At 35.2% G+C, this 23,534-nt stretch overlaps 1 protein-coding gene and 1 long non-coding RNA gene across 3 annotated transcripts; one reads left to right on the forward strand and one right to left on the reverse strand.

The window, feature by feature from the left end:
• Window positions 1-3,874: 3,874 nt before the first annotated feature.
• LOC127841871 (uncharacterized) lies at window positions 3,875-5,559 on the reverse strand. 2 transcript variants are annotated; one of them, XR_008031379.1, is made up of 3 exons: window positions 5,349-5,559; window positions 4,884-5,050; window positions 3,875-4,380 (listed from the first exon to the last, which is right to left on the reverse strand). It is a non-coding gene; the product is annotated as an uncharacterized LOC127841871 (long non-coding RNA). The 2 variants fall into 2 exon arrangements; XR_008031380.1 differs by having other exon boundaries at window positions 3,877-4,380; window positions 4,888-5,050; window positions 5,349-5,557.
• Window positions 5,560-8,833: 3,274 nt separating this feature from the next.
• LOC127842354 (uncharacterized) lies at window positions 8,834-23,274 on the forward strand. Its single transcript, XM_052371814.1, has 2 exons — window positions 8,834-9,341; window positions 22,248-23,274. The coding sequence occupies exons 1-2, from the start codon at window positions 9,004-9,006 to the stop codon at window positions 23,272-23,274; spliced, it is 1,365 nt and encodes a 454-aa protein (XP_052227774.1). The 5' UTR covers window positions 8,834-9,003.
• The last annotated feature ends 260 nt before the right edge of the window (window positions 23,275-23,534 follow it).

The following is a 23,534-nucleotide window of genomic DNA, read 5'->3' on the forward strand; positions in this document are numbered from 1 at the left end:
AATGATTTTACCTAAAACCACGCAAATTGGTATTACCTTATTTTGTGAGAACAAGAATGCTCATATTATTAATTTTGAGGGTTACAGGTCAAAGGTCAAGGTCACAAGAGTTTGTCACAGTATATTTGTTTCTGCATATCTTGAGAATTCTTCGACCCATTATCGTTATCATGCAAATTTATACATGTATATTGGTTTTTGAGAGAAAGAACAGTGGATACTTATTGATCTAGGGGTAATGAGGTCAGTTATACACGGTACAGCTCTGGGCTTGTAACAGGAAATCATCCTGGCACCGTAATCTGAAACCTTTTGAACTACAAAAATGTGAGCTTGTGATGTTTATTAGCGGTGTCGTGCGAAATGTGTCTTTGAACAGAAGCGACCAGCAAAGCTGCATTCCAGCCTGCGCATCTGCCTTACTGTCTACAAATCCGTTAAGTATTGCCAGCCCATATTGTTCTATAGTCATTCTAACCCAAGCTCTGATGCAACCATAACAGTTGTCAGATACTGGCATTGGTATGTGAACTTGGCACTGGTAAACTGTTCAATGGTAAACCAGCTCATCCCAGGAAAGTGCGAGTGTAGGTCTTAACACTGAACATGACTGAACTATTATTGCACAAAATCAACAAACCAAAAAGAGTGTGCTCCCAATTTTAGAAGAGTTATTTTGCTTTTGGTTGATTCTAAGGTCCTTAGGGCTCCCAATTTTATAAGAGTTTTTTATTATTTTCGTTGGTAGGTCCTTCGGTTGATCCGTAGACTGTCTAGAAGCGAGCATTACATGTACGTTAACACATATATTTGACGGTTGATCTACAGGTTGTTCTTTATCTGCGCGTGCAATATCTGAACCGGAAACCGGAACTGGAAATTTTCAAAGTAAATAACCAGCGTCTGCTGATTGTTCATAATGATACAATATATAAAAATGATCAAATTTACGGCTTTTAAATATTCTAAAATTCTTCTCTGTATTAATTGTGACTATATTTCGAACAACGCATCAGCATTCTTCGTGTAAAACAGTTGTTTTCATCCCGGGAGTTCCCCGTTTGATGACGTCAATTTAGCACTGTAGTTCCGGTGTTTATAATTTTGGGGCATTTGATTGGTTGAAATGTTAGAAAATTGACCTAAGGAAAATAGGAGCTAAAGAAACGGCTACAAATGACTATACTTTATTCTAAACAACAACTTCGTGAAATGTTGAAATTTAATTAAAATATTATCTCTATTTAAGCTTTTTGTTAGTTTCTTGTCAGACTGTGACAATGAACTAGGACAAATTTATTCTGTTTAAAGTAACAATCACGCTCAAAAATATGGAATATTTCGTTAAATAAAGCTAACCCATAAAAAAATCAATGTTCCTTTTAGCAAAATGCAAAATTTCAACGTTAGGTGTTGTCTGGTAGAATTGATTTAACGAGATACAAAATGCTTGTTTTTATTTTTTTGTGGTCACAAATAATTCCATTTATATCTCCCGTGAAATATCCGAACAATTACGGGCCAACACGAGATTGGATACGGTAAGCGTCGGAAGCATGACGTAGCTCTCATGAAAAATCATTTTGTGAAATCAAAATAAATTCTGGGTAACTGGAGCTTAGCGAATGCGAAAATGGCTTGTATAAATTATGCAAATGAACGCAACACGAATGAATCCGATCCTGACTCAAAAGCGAAAGTAGATTACATCGTGGAACGATATTTAGATGCTTAAAACTTGCCAAATGCTTGTAATATAACTTTTTTACATCAATGTTACTTGTTTTTAGGGTCTTCCTATTGTAATTAACCTACGTATGGTTCTACTTGTTGTCGAATGTTTTTTATATAGCATAATACAGTAGCCGTATGTATTGGTGAGCGTAATAGTGACTTTAAATACCATCAATACAAATGCCTGCATTTTATGCAGTGTGTGGTTTTTCAAAATACAGAATACTATGTACACTGTAAGTATCATTGAGTACTGGAATTTGTCCGATGCGTTAAAGAAAGGATTACATGGCGAGGCTTGCCATGAGCAACACATAATTAGCATCATAAAGTGACTAAGAAATAAACAAAATGATCAAACACAATTGTAATTTAACAAGGCACACAATTGGGATATTAAAATATCTATTCCAACTGAAACTGTTTTGTAGGATAAGTTGATGACACAATTGCAGCTTTAACAAAAGTTTATAAATTAATTAATTTAGTATAAACGTCACGCGTACCTTAATGACATTGTTAATCCACTCCTAGATTGGGACTGTAACTAATTTGAAGATTGCTACTCAACATTTTGCCAATGTAAGTTGACATTCACATCAACAAAATGTATATAGATTTAAGAGAATTGGGTTCACCCAAGCTTCAATAATGAATGTTTGTAGTAAGTAATTGACTGCTTCAAGATTTTTATTAAATGGTAGTTATTGTCTGTACCATATTTTAAATGACTTAATCAGTGGAACTATATAATAAAATAAAATAAAAACACAACAGTTGGACATATTTATGAAAAGCTTTCAAGTATGTTAATTGTTTAACAAAATATTAAGGTCACAACTTTCTCAGTAGCTCAGGCTCAACGACCCATCCAAAACTAATAATGAATGCATCCAACACATTTGTTGTCAATGTTATTCATTCATGTGTTTAAAACAGAAGATGTATCACTCAGGCTTTTGCTACAGTACAGCCAAAGCGGCACAAACTTAATCCGCGGCTGCGCCACGGCCAGATTATAAGTCCGCGGCGGCCGAGTCGTGTGTTCACGCGGCGTATCGCCGTGGCACTCGGCATCGATCCCCGCAACGACTCCGAGTCTGTATTAACCTCGCGTACTTTCGCGGAGTAAATCCGCCGCATACGTACGCGGCAGATCGAGTGAAAAGATATCCACCTAATTGTACATACATGTATGTGTAGCGTAGAATTAATTACGCGCAACTGTTTATGTTTCGTTCGATTATCATTATTAAATTTGTAATCTGAAACACCCCTTCCCAAATAAGTGTGTAAAACTCGAGTTAAACACGAGTTTTATCCGTGTTAAACCAAGCGGTATTGGCAGTTGGTTTTTAGTGGGTTTTGGTATGTTGGTTTTTGTGAGTTTTGGTAAGTTGGTTTTTTCTGTGTTTAAAGTGGGTATTTTTACCAACTTGGTTAAAACTGAGTTAAACACAGAAAAAACTCACTTGTTACATAAATGTGGGCTTTGGTAAGTTGGTTTTTTGTGAGTTTTGGTAAGTTGGTTTTTTGTGAGTTTCGGTATGTTGGTTTTTTGCGAGTTTTGGTAAGTTGGTTTTTTCTGTGTTTAAAGTGGGTATTTTTACCAACTTGGTTAAAACTGAGTTAAACACAGAAAAAACTCACTTGTTACATAAATGTGGGCTTTGGTAAGTTGGTTTTTTGTGAGTTTTGGTATGTTGGTTTTTTGTGAGTTTCGGTATGTTGGTTTTTTGTGAGTTTTGGTATGTTGGTTTTTTCTGTGTTTAAAGTGGGTTTATTTACCAACTTGGTTAAAACTGAGTTAAACACAGAAAAAACTCACAAAAGCTAACATACCAAAACTCACAAAAAACCAACATACCAAAACCCACAAAAAAACCAACATACCAAAACTCACAAAAAAACAACATACCAAAACTCAAAAAAAAACAACTTAAACACACTTCTGTCTACAATAGTGTGTTTAAGTTGGTTTTTGTGAGTCTTTTGTTCGCTTAAGGGATCATAAAATTTTGCTTGTTTGACCTGTAACCTTTGTAAAAAAAAATATTTACACCTTAATGGTAAAAAGGTTATTTGAGATAAAATCACAACAGATCATTACAAGCCCCGTGTGATTATAAATAAAAGACGCACACAATTTGCAAAAAACAATGTTTATATTAAAAAAAACAAATAATGTGAACATTTTTACAGTGCATTTTTAACAAAACCAGGAAAACATCTACCCAAGATACATTATCACAATATGCGAGCACATTTAACATAATATATTAAAATAAATAACATTCTCCTCTTTGGGCTACCACAGGTAAAAATGGGAGGAAGGGTATGAACCATGATTATATACAGTTTCAGTTAGTGAGGGGTGATACAGAGGATAAAATTAATAATAATTGTTTTTAACTGTGTTGGTGGTACCGGATTTATAAAATGACAACATTAAGGAATCCTTCATCCTATCTTTTCCTGGAATAGCCCTTTACACATATTTACACCTATGAACAAAGGAACATATTGCTCAGCACTAAACAGTTTATATATTCTCCCCGCAGTACATGACACGAAGCCTCCTCAAGGCCCATCTCATGTTCTCTTCCACTGTTGATATGGGCAGGGCAAACTTTTTGGAGATGACAACTGAAATGTATATGAACAATCAATGCAGAATTTTACTGTACATTACAGTATTAAAAAAACATGTAGAAGTTTATTCCACCCAAATCAAGTCTGATCTGAATGACTTGATTTTGGGTAATAAACTTTTACATCAATATCATCAGTTCAGATATCCCATTTTAACATCATCTACATTAGAAGGATTTCAAAAGAGGTTTTTGAAACAAGGGGGCAAATTACTGTTGCTTGAATTTTTTATATCGTTCAAAATTAGAGCTTGATCGTTAACTTTATACTGAGGTTATTTTTGTCTGCCTATGTGTTAAATTCTCAAAACTTTTATACACAAACACAATTTTTAGTAACTCTTAAATTTTAGCAGTAGTATTAAATTAACGCAAGACAGATTATGTGCTGGAGTCAAATTTGAATCAATTGCATTATGTTTGTTTCAAAATGAATATGGAGGCAGTAGAACACCTATATATTTAAATCCCCTTTTTCCCTATAAAAAAGAATCATACCAACCATGGCGTAGTGTTCAGCAATCAGGAGACCCTCTCGAATCTCCCCCTTAGGGGAGGTTGAACAGCACTTCATAGAGCAGTCACCAGCTGATCAGGTCTGAAAACTATACTGTCATGGTCTTTGCGAGGTGCGTCCTGTGCATGATCTCATTTGAGATCAGGTCCTGAAAGATATTTTATAATGTAAGTGATAAATATTGCTGTTATGGTATATCTTGTTACTATAAATATTATTAATTTAAATCAAAACAAGTTTGTTTGCTTGTTGTTTTTGTTTGTTTATTTTTGCAATTTAAATCCTGTGATCACATGTGACTTAACGCTTGTCATAAATAATTAAAAGAAATTAAGTGTGGTAGAAAATACTGTTTGAAAATGTTTCAAGATATGTGGTCTCATTTGGCTGTGTGGACTGGTCGGAAGTGTGACGCCTTTCAAATGCTAAAACCTGTATAGTTTTACCTCTCAACAAATCCAACTTTCCTTGGTCAAGGACAGGGCTCGGTTTTCCCACTCCTGATCTACTCAAGTTGGGCTGCTCGTGCAGGGTAAAATCTGGTGTCAAAATCCATACATCAGTTAGTCCCCCTTCTGCTGTCTTTTGGCAGGAATATTCTATCCAAAGAATCTTCCAATCAATGTAAATTTCACCTTGAGAGTTTAACCTTCAAATTTAAAATATAAAAGTTTTCATTGAATATGTGGGAAAGAAATCTGTTCATTAATGACCAGAAATAGGTATAAATAACATTTAAGATGACAATAATCATAAAATACAGCCATAATTATTCAAATGGTGTTGTTTTTCCTTATAATTGCATTACATTTATACTTATCCATTTACATTTCCCAGTGACAATACATAAATATGATAATGATCATAATTAATTCAATATGAAACTAAATAAAAAAGTGATGTAAAAATGAAAATACAAACCTAAAACAACTGTTCTTCAGTATTCCAAGATAACAGGCAGTTGATGAATTATGAGACCATATCACTTTAACCATCCACTTTGAATCTCCTTTGCAACAAACTTATTGTTGATTTACACATTGTAGTACATACACATTGTTTTCACCACACAATACTTCATGCTGAAAGTTATTCAAGACATTTTAAACTAGAATTATAAGTCTTAATGTTACTCAATTATACCTTAAAGCTCAAAGTCAGTTGATGAAAACCCCCTTTGTTTTCAAAACATAACTTCCTGTCTCCAGCCAATCAAAGTCGCTTGTTTTCAAATAGATGGTGGCTCAGCCAATCAAAAGTCTATCAACACCCCTTTGTTAGGCCTATAGATGGAGCACTGATACTGTGATAAGAATTAATGTTTATGATTTAATTGGGGGGGGGGGGCTAATCTCTTATGTGTGTCAGCCAATTACTAAATCTGAGAAATATCTACTGATTTCAACACCAACATATATGTATTTATTGAATAATACACAGCACCCTTAGCATATTATATTTAATTGTGAATATTTAAAAAAAACATGCTGAATGGTGTTAGCAAATAATATTAATAGTATAAATATTATTTATTTTTATTGCCTTTTAAATTGTATGTAAAAGGTCAATGTGGTAGGCATTAATTGTATTGGGGTTAAATATCAGTATAAGAAAGTTAAAATAGTTATTGTTTTTATGTTGAGGAGATATAATTGATGCTGGCAAGCCCACATAAGTTTCCATATATTAATCAACACTTTCACACTGAAACTAGTTTTATTTATTATAGAAACAGTGTCACTCTCCCCCTCAAAAAATGAATAAAAAAACACACTGTAAGTCTATTGAATTCTCCAAAGAACATGAATTAAATGGAAGTATTCACATTTTTATAGATGTGTGATTGTTTTTATAATATATTTAATACTTATGTATTGATTCAAAGTGAAAGACAAACAATTTCATATTCAGGTATAAAACTAAGTTTGAACATTTAAAAATTTTAAAGTATCTGTGAACCTGTGATGTTCTGAAAGAGCAATTTTTATCCAATGTTTCCTTAAAATTATGGGGAGCCAATAAATGTACAAAAGGTGCAATGGCAAACAAGCTGTAAAAAAGCCCCTTTACAATTCACCTTGATAATATATGGCTATAAACATGAAACAAAGACCTAGTTGAAGAATTATTGTTTTATTGTTGAGTTATGTTAATAAACAAAAGACCAACTTATTGATAAGTGTGTTAAAGTGAGTCTTTTAGCCTTGTTGCGGCTTTCAAATTATTTATAAAAAGACCAACTTAAACTCGCTTTAACCCACTTCTGTTTATAAAAAGACCCACTTCTGTTGTAAAAGACTCGCTTATGAAACAAAAAGACACACTTAAACACACATAAACCAACTCATAAATAAAAAGACTCACTTTTGACTCATAAAAAACCAACTTCTTACAGCAAAAAAACTCGCTTTAACACACATCTACTTTAAAAAACCAACTTTAAACTCAGTTAAGCACAGTTTAGCTCACATAAAACTCGCTTTTATTAGCAAAAACCAACTTCCGCTCAGAAAAACTTAGAAAAAACACAGTTTTATGTTGGTTTAAGTGTGTTTTGGTATGAAAGTGGGTTAACTTTTTGCAAGGGACACTTCCGAATTTTAATGCTCACGCGTCCTTTGGCAAATTCTAGCGTCAAATAAACAGTGCTAAAATATCCTTTGTTTCATAAAAAGCGCGCGAAAATTATGCAGACATGTAGAACGTCGTTTGGAAAGTTTGGGTGTATTTTGTGTTGTATAAATACATGAACATCACGACAGGCGTAAATCGCGTGTTCAGTGGAGAGAAAAAAAAACGCCCCGATTATACGTTATTTCATCATCTCTATAAATAGTAACAAATGCCAAAATGTATTTGATACTTAAGGAAATATCGAGAATGTTTGTGTATCGTAAATATTTACCAGCATTTGATTTAAAACTGGAATATACGGGATCATCGGGTAATTAGTAGCGATATTAACTGTATAATATGAACAAAATAAAACGTGTTTATATACGCATATTCAAACAATAGTTATAATAAGCTGATAATTAACAAAACTACAAATACGTCGTCACCGTCTTGATTATTGATGTGGCTTCAAACTGCTAATTTTCTCAGCTAAAATATAATAGTGGAATCAACATGCAATTAATTTATAAATCCACCATATGCTGGAGCCTTGACCACTTGTATGTGCGAAAACATAATTATGTGACCTTGTTTATGTGTGAAATACATACGCTACGGGCGGGAAACAAACTTAATAATTGGCCAGACACATTAACTATGCTTACATGTATATGCTAATACATTCCGCGCACAATAACTTTATTATGATTGTAATTATTATTATAATTGTTCTTTCAAAATTTGTTAACTACATGTAACTTATAATTTTAAAAAGATTTTTTATTTCATGATGCGCATCGACTCGGCATCATGTCGCGGATCGCGGCATGCCTCGGCGGACAGATGCGAAGTTTCGCGGCGAAATGCGACTTGCCGCCGCATACTGACAAGCTTCAACGACTGACGCAGCATCGACTCGTTTCGCCTTGCCGCCGTGGATCGCGAAATACGTTTGTTCCGCTTTGGCTGTACTGTATGTCAGTATGCAATATTCACACTAGTCAATTAGTGCAATTGCATTTAAATGGCCAAGTATTACTTGTTAGTTTTAAATGCTGTTTGAGGAAAAGTATCTAATATATTGTCATAAAATTTGTTTATGTAACAAGCTTCTGTATTATCATTATAATTATATTATCATAACATGGCATGTATTAGAGCAATTAAAAATGTGGTGTGTTAAACAATCTGGTTTAAAGTGTTTATCTACAAAGCTTGTTTTTTGCAGTTTAAAGTAATCAATACACTCAGTACCCAATAGTCAGGTGACAGTATACATAGTTACACTGTTTACTCCTATAATACAATTGCCATTTGACGGTTAACTTGGTTGCTGTTCAGTTCGAAATTTATTAAAACTTGTCTGTGTTTAATAACATTGTGTGTGTGTGTTTTCTGGGATATTTAGTGTACACACGCTTGGACATAAATATGTCAATTGATTTTAGTTTGTAAAATCTTGTTTGTTGAAAGTGAATTATCAAAATGGCGACATCTGGAATTTCAAGAAATTATGATTTTGTTAAATATTATTGTTGTACAATCTGCGAGAAAGAACGATCTGTAGAAATAGATGCAGATTTTTACTGTAAAACATGTCTTAAATACTTCTGCAGAAGATGTATAAACTCCCACAGACAGCATGGTTGGTTGTTTTTCAAAAAATCTCCTTATGGAAAGGATAAAATAATGAAGTGGCCACTTTCTAAGAAGATGGAGACTTCTCTTTTAACATGCGTCATACACAAGAGTGAACAAATAACAATGTACTGCGCAGACCACAGTCAGCTGTGCTGCTCTAAATGTTTTGAGCTTAATCACAGGTAGCTTATTATTACTTATTTTATATCAGTATAAATTATTGCATTGTATTACCTGTATGCAACAGGGGCGTCGGAAGCACATTAACAATTTGGGGCGGCGGATGGGGTGGGTATGGGCGAGGGTATCCCCCTCCTGTTGGTGGGGGTCTGGCGTACCCCGGAATTTTTTTCAAATTTTAGCATCAAATGGCGCATTTTGGTGCGTTGCTATGCCTGATACCTGACCTTATACACATCTATTGCAGGCATTTTCTCAGTGACAAAATTTGTGACAGACAGACACACGATGGAGAAGTGATCACTATATGTCGCAGTTTGTACTTTGTAGCAGGCAACACAACAATAGGTATCATGTGGGTTGAAAGACTGTTTTTCAGGATTTTTTTGTGCCAAAATTCCGTTTTAGAAATTAGAAATTTGTTTGTTGGTTTGGAATACACATATTGAAATGACACAAAAAGTGGTAAAAAACATTAAATAAGTTTTAAAAATTAAAGAATTACTTTGAGTTATTACAATTAATTCAGGTATCTTGAGGTATCTTTAATTTTGTGATAATTAAGGACTATTGAATATCGGCACATTTGTTTCATGTTATACTTTCCTTTATATTAATGGAAAGAAGCAAAGGCTTAGATCATACCAACAATTTAAGATTCCCAGGTTTAATTACTCAATAATTAAGGTATTATTGTTATAAAAGAGACCTATTAATTACCCCCGGTAACAACATAATTGACACGTACATTTCTGCGGGCGGGTGATGACAATCAACAATACACGTGTCATAACCGCGAAAGCATGATTACCTTGTTTTGTGGAAAAGATATTTTCAAATATATGTGTATTGAAATGATTTTAAAAAAATGTCTTTGATGAATTTTCATTTTTGCGGAAACTATTGGGGCGGCGGTCGCTGCCCCAGCCGCCCCAGCTTTGACGCCTCTGTGCAATTACCATCATCCATGTTAATTTGTTTGGATTATTCTATTAGTAAGTTATATAAGGTTTTCAAAATCATTTCTTGTGTGCAATTTTTTCTTGAGCTTTAATTTGTTAATTTGTGTTTGTTTGAAATAACATTTTAAAGTTCAAGCATATGGATTACAAGACATTGGCAACATTTCAGCAACAAATGTAGTATATAGTATAGCAATACCTTAAGGCTTTAATCAACTTGCCTGTATAATGTCTCATGCATATGTTCCTTTACTCTATTTATGGAGGATAGTTCACACTTGATGTTTGCTTGTTTTAGCCTGCATTTTTAACCTTCTCATCGTGACCTTTTCTCAGTTTTGTTTCTTTATGATGGTTGTTTGTTGTCTGTTATCAACAATTTGCATATGAACACTATAGAGGCGCCACATGTCTTGCCCAATATTCATGGAACTTTGTATTAACAGTTTGTGTACATTAAATATACGTCAATAGTGCCTTTTCATCGATTTTTAGTTGGTCGCGTTAGATTGGTCGAGTCATTTACAGACCTTGTTTTGCAAATCTGTATGTGCTTAGAAGCCTTAGCTATGATAAGAACCGTAACTCTCTATGCTAGGAACGATTACCGCTGCCCGTCTGCACTGCATACGACGAAGCAATAGGAGCGTCTGCTCTACTACTCAGTGAGTGTATTTACCAGGTTGTAAGACAACATTGGCCTGTCTAGTGTTTATCATTTAAATCTGTTTTTACATATTGGCTGCTTGCATAGAAAACAGGGTTAAATGCATGTCAAATAAGATTAGCCTGTGTACACTGATAAGCCTGTGTGCACTGATTAGCCTGTACAAACTGATTAGCCTGTGTGCACTGATTAGCCTATGTTCACTGATTAGCCTGTGCACACTGATTAGCCTGTGCACACTGATTAGCCTTGAACACTGATTAGCCTGTGCACACTGATTAGCATGTGCACACTGATTAGTCTGTGTACACTGATTAGTCTGTGTTCACCGATTAGCCTGTGCACACTGATTAGCCTGTGCACACTGATTAGCATGTGCACACTGATTAGCATGTGCACACTGATTAGCCTGTGCACACTGATTAGCATGTGCACACTGATTAGCCTGTGTACACTGATTAGCATGTGTACACTGATAAGTCTGTGTACACTGATTAGTCTGTGTTCACTGATTAGCCTGTGCACACTGATTAGCCTGTGCACACTGATTAGCATGTGCACACTGATTAGCATGTGCACACTGATTAGCATGTGCACACTGATTAGCCTGTGTACACTGATTAGCCTGTGCACACTGATTAGCATGTGCACACTGATTAGCCTGTGTACACTGATTAGCCTGTGCACACTGATTAGCATGTGCACACTGATTAGCATGTGCACACTGATTAGTCTGTGTACACGGATTAGCATGGGCACACTGATTAGCCTGTGCACACTGATTAGCATGTGCACACTGATTAGCATGTGCAATGCACACAAGCTAATCAAGGACGACAACAGAGAACAACTTCAGTGCCTTCAGCGCTTTGATTATAATTTTGTGGCCGGTTTGTTGACATTTGTAGTTTATATCTGAGTTTTCATGTAATTTCCAGACCGGGAAATATATGTCTTTGACCCATATCCTGTGACCTTAAAATACTTTTGGGAATGTCTGGTTTGTCCGATCTTCATTAAACTTTTTCAGAGTTTTTTCTATTCATATAGCCACTAAGTTAAAAACTAGTTCCAGCTTTTTAAATACATGCTGAACAGAGGGACATGTTTCTTACATGCTGATGGTGATACCTTGCAAATGCTCTACACGTCACATTAAAAGCTCACCTGAGCACAACATTCCCATGGTGAACTATTTTGATAAAATTGTGTCGTCCTTTGTCATCCTTTGTCCATTATCAACATTTGCCTTTTGAACACCCAAGGACAGAATTTAGTGGAAAATCTTCATAAAGTTCATTCAAAACATTTTGTCCTTATGATATGTCAGTTACGTTTCAAGTCTGGCCATGTGAGGTAAAAACTAGGTTACATGAAAGAACAATCTTGTGAACACTCTAGAGGACCAAAAAATTGCCCAGTTTTTTTTATGAAACTTTTTGTCAGAATGATATACCCGATGCATTTTAAACTGGGTTGTGTATGGTTTAAACAAATAGTTTGTTAGATAAAATAAAAAAAGCATTTATTGTCTAATGAAACTTAGTAACATTATCCAATTAAAATCTTAGCCAGATTGCATTCTTCCTGAAAGCTCAAGAAGAGTATCAGACATTCAGCCCTGAGCAACCATATTTTACAGACCAATACAATATAAATATGTAATCACTTAAACATATTCATGGTCTATCAGAGCAAACATACTTTTTTTATTTTAGACCATATCAAGCGACATAAAATTATACAAATATTTAATACAAGTATATACAAACAGCCAATAATTATGCATGTTTTTGGTAAAAAACAAATCATTCATTTGAACGAAGTACATTACACACTTGTATAGTCCATCTTTATGCAACTTGGTAATAACATTAAATTTTGTTCAAATGATATCAGTGGAGTTCAAAACTGGTCATGTTGGATATAAAACTAGATCATTAGGTAAAATTGAAGTAAAGGTTTGTTGACATCTTTGTAGATAACATTAATTGCACATTTTTTTTTATCCCTCGCCATAGGTGGAGGGATATTGTTTTGGCGTTGTCCGTCTGTCTGTCCGTCCGGCACTTTTGTGTCCGGACCCATATCTTGGAAGTGCTTTGGCCGATTTCATTGAAACTTGGTATGAGTATGACCGTTAATAACATGCCTCTAGAAACAATGTCACCAAGTCAAATCTCAAACTAAATTCTTAACACTTTAGTGGGGTCAAACAATAGACCACCAGTTGAAGTCTTCCACAATTCATGTCCAGGACCTCAGATTATCCCTTAAGGGCCATGATGGCCCTCTTTATTCATGCTATGTTGATCTTTAATTCTTATATGACATGAGGCCTACATTCTTTATAAACAGAAGAAAGTCAAGTGTGGGCTATTATGCAACCAATTATGATGGGAGCTTAACATTTTGAAACTATTATATTCAAAGAAATGTCCCCTCATCCAAGCGTTTGTGACGGATGAGGGTCATTATTAGAAGTAAAGCCGGAGGCTGAGCATGTATCAATAGCATGTCTGTCAGACGCTGCGCATACGGCCCGCAATTATAAAGATCCGGAAAATACACCATGCACTACGCTCCGCACAGTACACATCGAAGAACCCGGATAATCATTGTTTAAAAGTTATTTGTTGTCAGTAAATGTCAACCTGGGAGGGTGAAAAAGAAGAATAACACTTCCATATGACCCTTATACAACAACAGGGGTGGGTTGATACATGCTCAGCCTCCGGCTTTACTTCTAATAATGACCCTCATCCGTCACAAACGCTTGGATGAGGGGACATTATTTTCCGTAAAGCCTTTGGCTTTACATGTATCAATAGCATCTTTAAAGACTGACAACAAATCTAGCAGGACACAGATATAAAACCAATTCTTAAGTTCCTTTCCTGTCTAGATTGTATTATTTCAACATGTTAACAAAATAATACACAATAGGTATACAATATGATAATAGGCATAATGCCGCATTCCATACCCCAACCATATATGACAGAATACAAAGGTAATAGAAAAACATTTGTGACTGTTCATACAAATACCTGAAACGTCAACAAATGAAAACAATACGGTTAAATACATGTAAACCTTCACTTTGTATATGTATACATGTATATTTTAACATATAACATATGAAAAAACACTAAGTTTAATGATACAATTAAACCTGCGAAAAAACTGCCTGAACAAATGGTACATCAGACCTTTCAACAATGTCTCTATAATAAAACTTGTAGAAATTGGAATCAGTATTCCACCCTGCCGTTTTAAGGATATTATTAATGGAACAATTTCCTTTAACTGCAGCAGAAACTGCTGCTGATCTGAATGAATGTGGCTTAAAAATAGCCACATCAATACCTGACATAACTAAAACATCCTTCAACCATCGTGCAATAGTACTTGTAGACACTTCTTTATAAGAAACATAAGACACAAACAACTGAGATGAAAGTCTAAGATGCTTAGTTCTTTTCATATAATGAATTAAGGTATGAAACACACATAAACTTTCTTCCTGAAAGTGCTGCAATTTTAAATAAAAACTTTGTTTTTTACCCACTGGCGTAGTTTTCAACAAATTTTTGAAATAAAACACCGCTTCACAAGTAGTATAATCAATTTTAACACAATCAATATTCAAGGACACAATAGTTTGTGCACGAGGGGCAGCAGCCAAAGCCACCAAACCAACTAACTTTAGCGTTAATGTTTTCAAAGATAACTGTTTCAAAGGCATAAGTGACTTTAATAGTTGCAAAACACAAGACACGTCCCATGTAAATTTGTACCTTGGAACCACAGGTTTCATAATAGCTACACCTCTCATAAACCTACTAATTAATGTTGGAGATTCACACCATTTATTGCCTAAAATATTTAAAGTCTGCAAAAGCATTGCTTTATGTGTGTTCAGCACTGAATAAGACTTATTGTTTTTTAACAGGTAAAATAAATAAGCTATTACCTGCGTCTCAGAGGTTTTAATGGGATTTTTACCTCGTTCTTGATTCCAAATACACCACTTACGCCATGACAAACTATACTGTTTTTCTGTTCCTGATTTCCATGAGTTAAGGATAACTGAGACTGCTCCTGAAGGAACTCCTTGCACAAGCAAATGTCGGCTGATAGCTGCACTGCGACCAAGTCCATACTTTTGGATAGTGGATGTGATGTTCCATCCTCTGGGTCGGTCAACAAATCCTTGTGACGAGGTAATCTAACAGGAATTGATATCAATAAATCAATAACATTTGGGAACCAAAATTGAGATCTCCATAATGGAATAATCAATATAGCTCGTTTAACATTATCTTGTACTAGTTTGTTCAGTACCTTACCAATTAAGGCAAATGGCGGAAACACATATGGTTCAAAATCTGACCATGAAATTGAAAAAGCATCATTGAAATAAGCTTGAGGTTCAGGAACCCAAGAAACAAACTTATTACATTTACAATTAAGGCTTGATGCAAAGAGATCAATATCAGGTATAAAATACTCTGAACAAATTCTTTCAAAAATCTCTTGTTTCAACATCCATTCTGATGATTTATTAAAATATCGAGAATAAAAATCAGCAACATTATTCTCTGATCCTTTCACATAGGCAGCTGAAAGATAATTATTATTTTTTAAACACCACTGCCAAATTTCTGCTGCTAAACCATCCATTTTTTGAGAAGTCATTCCTCCCATATCATTAACATAGGTCACTGCAGATACATTATCAGAAAAAACTCTTATATGACAATCATTGGTTTTATCATATAATGACTGTAACCCAAGAAAAATCGCTTTAAGCTCCAAAAAATTAATATGATATTCGGAATCTTTTTTCGTCCATTCAGCATTAACAAATCTACCAGATTCGTTGTCAACACAACTCCAACCTAATAAAGATGCATCAGTTTGACAAATGAAACTGACTTTCTTAGGTCTAATCCTTTTACCATTTTTACAATTAACATTCCCAATCCACCAATGCAAGTCTTGAATAACTCTCCCATTTAACATTATTTCATTATCAAAACTGTTATTATTTCCAAGTCCTTCTAATTTTAAACGTTCAAGTTGTCTATAATGCAAAGGAGCCTCTAGAACTGCATAAAAAGCATTAACTAAAAGACCTATAAACGACGCCAGGTCTCTAACTATTACTCTTCTACTAGACAAAAGTCTTCGAGCTTTAAGAATAATTTTTTCTATTTTCTCCTCTGTAAGGAATATCATAAACTGAACGGAATCTATTATAAAACCAAAGAACACAATCCTTTGTGTTGGCACTAGAACTGACTTAGTGGGATTTACCACATAACCAAGAGACTGTAATGTGGAACAAATTGTTTCAGCATTCTGTAAACATATATGTCTGTCTAAACTCATATTAATAGAATCATCAATATAGTAAGCACATCTAATACTTTGGGACCTAAACCATGCATAAACTGGTTTTAACAACTTTGTAAATACTCTGGGTGCTGCACTATACCCAAACGGCAGGCAAACAAATGCATATAAAACTCCTTTCCATGTAAATTTCAAATATTTTTGATAATCTGGATGAATAGGAACCGAAAAATAAGCATCTTGTAAATCCACAGAACAAAAGAAATCATTTTCTTGAATTAATTCAAGCACTATCTTAAAATGCTCTTGTTTAAAATGTTCATAATGAACAAAATTATTTAACCTTTTGAGGTTTATAATTGGTCTAAATTTTCCATTAGGTTTTTTGACCACAAATATATTTGAAATAAACTGGTCTGGCTCCCACTCAGAACCGACAATAGCTCCTTTTTTCAATAAATCATCCACCTCTTGATCAATAATCTGAATTTCTGATTCATTAAAAGAGATTTTATTTGGAATAACTGTTTGAAAAGGTTTTGACTCAAATTCCAGGACATAGCCTTTTATATTATTCAAAATCCATTGATCACTGGTAAAAAATTCCCAGGACTTATAACAGTGTTTGAGTCTACCTACCGCTCCTAATTGCCCTCGTTTGGGGCTGATACAGTTGCTGAGGGTTTAAAACCTCTACCGCCTCTAGGTCCTCCTCTCATGGGTCCTCTAAATCCTCGAGGATTGAAGGCAGGTGCCTGTCCATATGGCATGTATCTTACATTGCCACGACCTCTATTGAAATTATGTGGAAACCTTCCACGGAATCCTCCCCTCGGAAAGAAATTGGGCTGAAAACCTTGCTGCGGTCTCATCTTTCCAAGATTAAGACTGGTCTCGCAATTCTTCACTTCCTTGGCAATGTCGTCCCCAAACAGTTGGGTTGTCACAGGCATGTTTATGCTACACAAATTTTTGTATTTCTGGTCTAGATTAGGTTTAAGAAGATATCGCCTACGGACACTCAAATTGAACTGGGCTTGACCCAATAATGTCAGAGAGTCAGAGATTAACTCTTTAGCCTCTTCATTGGTCATCAATGACTGCTTAAGCACTTGGACCAATTTCAGAATTGGGACAATGCCTGATGAAAGTAGTGATTGTATGTCTTGGAAAAGACGATCATAAGTACGTGTTCTTTTGTCTAAAATTTTCCATATCTCATTGTTAACAGTGGGAGGATTTAATTTCTCACAATTTTCAGGAACATGATACTTCTCTGAAACAGATTCAATGTCACACTGTGATGTACAAGCCACACTAATTAAGTCAGCCAAAGATGGTGTAATAGCTGGTCCTTTAACTTTTGTTTTAATCTTGGGCAATTTCCAGTCTGATCGATCTTCAACCTGATCAGAATCGTCAAAAAGACTATTTTTCAACTTAGATGTCATGTTATTGCTAGAGTCTTGGGCATATTTTCGTGCACCTATAGAATCATTTGCATCTGAATCTGTAAATTCATTTTCATTCTCAAATTTGGGGCATTCTGGGGGTCAAAACCCTCAAAGTCATCATACACTTCCTCTACTGGCATATCAAAAATGCCCAGCTTTTTTCTCAGTACATCAATATCATTGGCAGACAAATTATCTAAATCAAATAAGCCTACACTTGTTGACTTAGGGGTTGTTTTCTTTGTGGCTTTTTGCTTTCCCTTTGTCTGTTTTGAGTCATTTTTAGAATTATTATTTACGTCAGTTCGTGTCGAACTTTTATGTACTCGCTTAACAACCGATTTAAGCTTTCGTTGTTGGCACTGTTTTGGTTCGGCGCTATCTGCCTCGAACCCCGAAAACTCACCTTCGCTTTCCGAAGATGAGAACAGAACATTTGCAGTGTACTCGAGAACTTCGTTCTCGGACTGGCTCATTTTAATTTTAACCAGAGTTACAATTAACAAATAAATAACAGCAAAGAACTGTAAAAACGGAAACTTTCTGTAATAATAAAATCAACAAATACCTGGACTACGTCCTAGGTGGAGCCAATATAATTTAAAAAATATCGGGCCATGTGAAACTCACCGATAAAATCGTGCTCTCGCTTCAAGCGCCGAAAAGACAATGATTATCCGGGTTCTTCGATGTGTACTGTGCGGAGCGTAGTGCATGGTGTATTTTCCGGATCTTTATAATTGCGGGCCGTATGCGCAGCGTCTGACAGACATGCTATTGATACATGTAAAGCCAAAGGCTTTACGGAAAATAATGGTTTCATAAATGATAACATGTTTATATGCAAGATCAATTTGCCATGTTGGTGCAAAGATTGCTATGTGCCTTCTCATTTCAATGTCATATGATACCTTTTTGCACCAAGGGGGCAAATTATACTTTTGAATAATCACTTGAAATTTGTCCATTGCTTTACATTAGACTGTAATAAGAATTTATCTCTTGATTAAAAATAATGGAGTTTCAATATTTGTCAATATACTTGTGATTTGTGTTGAAATGATTGAGTGTATGTGTGTATGTGCTAGTCCATTGTTAATTTTTACAGTATTTAACAATAAGTATGAATTACCACATCATTCTTCATCTATTTATTAATGAAGCTGATGCCAATTTATGCAAGAAAGCAATTAGTAAAGAGGAATTAAGTTCTCATAATTTATAACCTTAAAAGAAAGAAAAAGATTATAGTAAAAAACACATATTAACTGCTTATGCAAACACATATTTTATTTTATACTTAGATTGCCATTTCATAAGAATTATTTCAATTTGAAACACTGAAAACACTGAATGTCTTAATATAAACACACTTTGTCCTGTGGCACTTTAATCAGTATAATACCCCGGTAATGATGAGTTAAATATACATAACTTTATGTTATACACATGCATTCTAGTAATGACATTATTTAAGAGTTGTAATATCAGTATAATGAATAAATGCACAATTTGTTGTTCAATGCGGTTTGCATTATTTCCCAAACACACAGTAGATAGATACATTTTTATGCCCCCCTTCGAAGAAGAGGGGGTATATTGCTTTGCACATGTCTGTCGGTCGGTCTGTCAGTCGGTCCGTCCACCAGGTGGTTTCCGGATGATAACTTAAGAACGCTTGGGCCTAGGATCATAAAACTTCATAGGTACATTCATCATGACTCGCAGATGACCCCTATTGATTTTGAGGTCACTAGGTCAAGGTCACGGTGACTCAAAATAGTAAAATGGTTTCCAGATGATAACTCAAGAACGCATATGCCTAGGATCATGAAACTTCATAGGTAGATAGATCATGACTCACAAATGACCCCTATTGATTTTTAGGTCAGTAGGTCAAAGTTCAAGGTCACGGTGACCCGAAATAGTAAAATGGTTTCCGGATGATAACTGAAGAACGCATATGCCTAGGATTATGAAACTTCATAGGTAGCTAGATCATGACTCCCAGATGACCCCTGTTGATTTTCAGGTCACTTGGTCAAAGGTCAAGGTCTCGGTGACCCAAAATAGTAAAATGGTTTGCGGATGATAACTCAAGAACTCATATGCCTAGGATCACAAAACTTTATTGGTAGATTGAACATGACTTGCAGATGACCCCTATTGATTTTGAGGTCACTAGGTCAAAAGTCAAGGTCATGGTGACCCGAAATAGTTAAATGGTTTCGGGATGATAATTCAAGAACACTTACGCCTAGGATCATGAAACTTCATAGGTACATTGATCATGACTCACAGATGATCCATATTGATTTTCAGGTCACTATGTCAAAGGTCAAGGTCATGGTGACCCGAAACAGTAAAATTGTTTCCGGATGATAACTTAAGAACGCTTTTGCCTAGGATTATGACACTTCATAGGTACATTGATCATGACTCGCAGATGACTCCTATTGATTTTCAGGTCACTAGGTCAAAGGTCAAGGTCACAGTGACAAGAAACGTATTCACACAATGGTTGCCACTACAACGGACAGCCCATATGGGGGGCATGCATGTTTTACAAACAGCCCTTGTTATTTATATATTTTTATTTTAATAATAATCAATATAGTATTGCTTCTAGAAAAGTCACATGTGAATTGATATATCCAGTGTCCGACAAATTTCTTATTTTTCAGGTAGCCCACTGGGCTACCAATAAAAATATTTGGTAGCCCATAAAATTTTCCTACAAAATGATAAGAGGCAGGTTTTCATCTTTATTTTATTTCTTCATTTACATATACATAATATGTATACATACATATACATAAAACAGCAAGTAGTCTGATGTACACAGTCAATATCGTAAATTGATGTTACAGTACAGGCACCGTGTACTTAAATGTAAATGTACCAAAGAAAATCATATACTACATGTAGATATTACATGTATGTGCACATGTATGTGTACTTAAATTCAGACAGCACGTTAAGTCGTAAACGTAAATAAAGTGTTTAGATGATCAATACGATTGACTCGTATGGTGTTAATCAATTCAATTGCCCTTTTTAACAACAAATACCGAGTTTCAAGAAATCAAGAGTATTAAATCATTTATTTACTTGTGTCCGACTTTAAGTACTGTCCGAATTTACGTATTGCATCCGTATGCTACGACACTTGTGTGCAGTCAGTATACAATACAATAATTGTTTCAATAATGAAGGAACTGATACAGCGTAACGGTAACGATACCTCTTGTTTACATGATATTTTATTAAGAGAAAATGCCAATGCCAAATAATTCGCGATATACCCCGGTACTTGAGTTGAAATTTACAACGAAACTTTTAATGGAAATTAAATGATCTCAATGTTGTACCCGCTACGAAATGTTTATTTACAAATAAATATACCTACGCCAATTTTTGCGCGCTTTTTATCAGGACAAAGAAATTCATTTCTTAAATGTAGAATTTTGTAACCTCAAATAGCTGTACACAACGCGTGCAAACCGTGGCAGGTTATTTACGCATGTTGCAATACAACGGTCCTGATTGGGAGCTTATTTCATCATATTTTTAAATAGAACCATTTGCCGAAATTCATTTGACACTTTAGAAAATTTCACACGTTTGTGTTTATGACTCTTATCGTCTATATTACCCAGCCATAATTTGGTTTTAAAAATATAAATCGGGCATATATGGGATTATTGATTAACAGTCGATTAATCCAATTATTAATTGACAATGCAAACTAATTAGCAGGTGTTAATCGCGTTCACAAAGTTGTCATTAATATTCATTTTCGGTTTCGTTACCGTTTTGAAGAATCCGCTATTGTTTTGATTTATTTAATGTTGCCCTCCTAATGTTGGCGTCCTTGGATATTTAACGACATCAAAAAAATTGTCGCTATTACTCATTGTTGCGGTTAACAAAGAATTCCAAACTGCAAAATGATGTTGCATCATGTGCGCCAACTATCCAACCGGCTCTCATTATATTATTAGCAGACGACAAATGTTGATTCTGATTGGATGATTAAAATACACTGTTACTGTTTATGACATTACCGCAAGTGATCGGTGACTGATTAGATAATTGATTGCACTTTGTTATCGGATTATAAGCAATAAACAGTGTACAAACACATGGTCGGCGTGTTTATTCTAGGCATGTCTGTCAATAAACCAGGCTACGGCTCTTATAGATTTATAGTAGCCCGGCGGGCGTCAACTGGAAAATTTCAGTAGCCCGATGAAAAATTTTGGTAGCCCCCGGGCTCCGGGCAATGGATTTGTCGGACACTGATATATCATACATTGTTATTGTATGTGCCTAAATATTTTTTTGTTAAAATGCCCCTTTAAATTTGTATTATAATTAATATTGTTTTGGGGTAAACAGTTGGTTATTGGTCATTTGATTTCTATTCAATCACTTACTGTCTCCTGTGTGGTTGTTTTTCAGACCATGCTTACAAGTAACTCCATTACCTCAGGCTGCCAGAGGGAAGTCAACCAACTTTAAGAACCTGTCTGTCAGAACGGAAAATACTCTTTTACTTATGAAACAATGTCAGGCGTATCAGGAGGACAAAATGATGTCTCTTAAGGTTTCATACAAAGAACATGAGATGCTCATTGTGGATGGTTTGCGTGTGAATATAGTATCGTATTTACGCGAATGTGAAACCAGCACAGTTAATACAACACATGAACATATGCAATACCCTATAAGTGAAATGCGTGAGGAAATCAAATATTTATTAGCAGATTTTGAGAAAAGCACTATTAAGGAGAAGAAAGAAGAGCTAAACCTGAAACAAGCTCCTATCAAGGTTGTGAGAAACAGCTGCATCAGGCTTCACTATGAATTGTTCCATCTCCATGTAGCCATACCGAAAGTACTGAGTAAACCTGAACTCTTTTTTATTGCCAGTAAAAAATGTCTGGAAAATATACAACAGTCTGATATATTTATAAAAGAGAACTTACCAAACCATGTGTTCACTGTGAATGGGAAGTCTGTGCACAATGTGAAAATGCCAAGTGATTCAGACACATGCTGGATCACAGCAGTATGTGCTCTCCCAAATGGACAGGTCCTGGTTGCAGACATATCTAATGACAAGGTCAAACTTCTGAACCAGCAGTACCTGGTGGTGAGCCACTTGGATTTCAGGGGTGGACCCATACAGGACATGTGTCTTATCACACCCACTGAGGTTGCAGTGGCTGTGCACGAGGTCCAGTTTATCACAGTAAGCCAGAGCCAACTCGCCAAAGGCAGGAAGCTTAACTTACAACATAGATGTCGTGGTATTGCACACCACCAGGGTGACCTATATACCTGCTCTGGTAATGCTCTGTACAAGTACAAATCAAGTGGCAAACTGGTCTGCAGACTCTATCAAGATACATCATCTAATGTAACAAGTAAGAATCATGGTGGATTCATCCTAATAACATGTGTGATATGTACAGAGATTTTCTAGGTATTTGAGGAAAAAGAGTCTGGTCAAATTGATATTTTTAAAATCAATAAAATGGCACATTGGGGAATTTTGTTATCGACTAAATGGACCGATTTTTTTCTAACAACAAATATTAGGTCTTTTCCAAACTAAGGGCAAACAAGAGTTGTCTCGCATTCAGGTAGGTATCGGGTAACAAGTAAACGAACCAAACGAAAACAAGTTATGCATCTCAGATCTCTGAAATCGTAATATTTACTGTTCATTTCAATTTACATATA

This window comes from Dreissena polymorpha, chromosome 8 (assembly GCF_020536995.1).
Source record: "Dreissena polymorpha isolate Duluth1 chromosome 8, UMN_Dpol_1.0, whole genome shotgun sequence".
Classification (NCBI taxonomy): Eukaryota; Metazoa; Mollusca; class Bivalvia; order Myida; family Dreissenidae; genus Dreissena; species Dreissena polymorpha.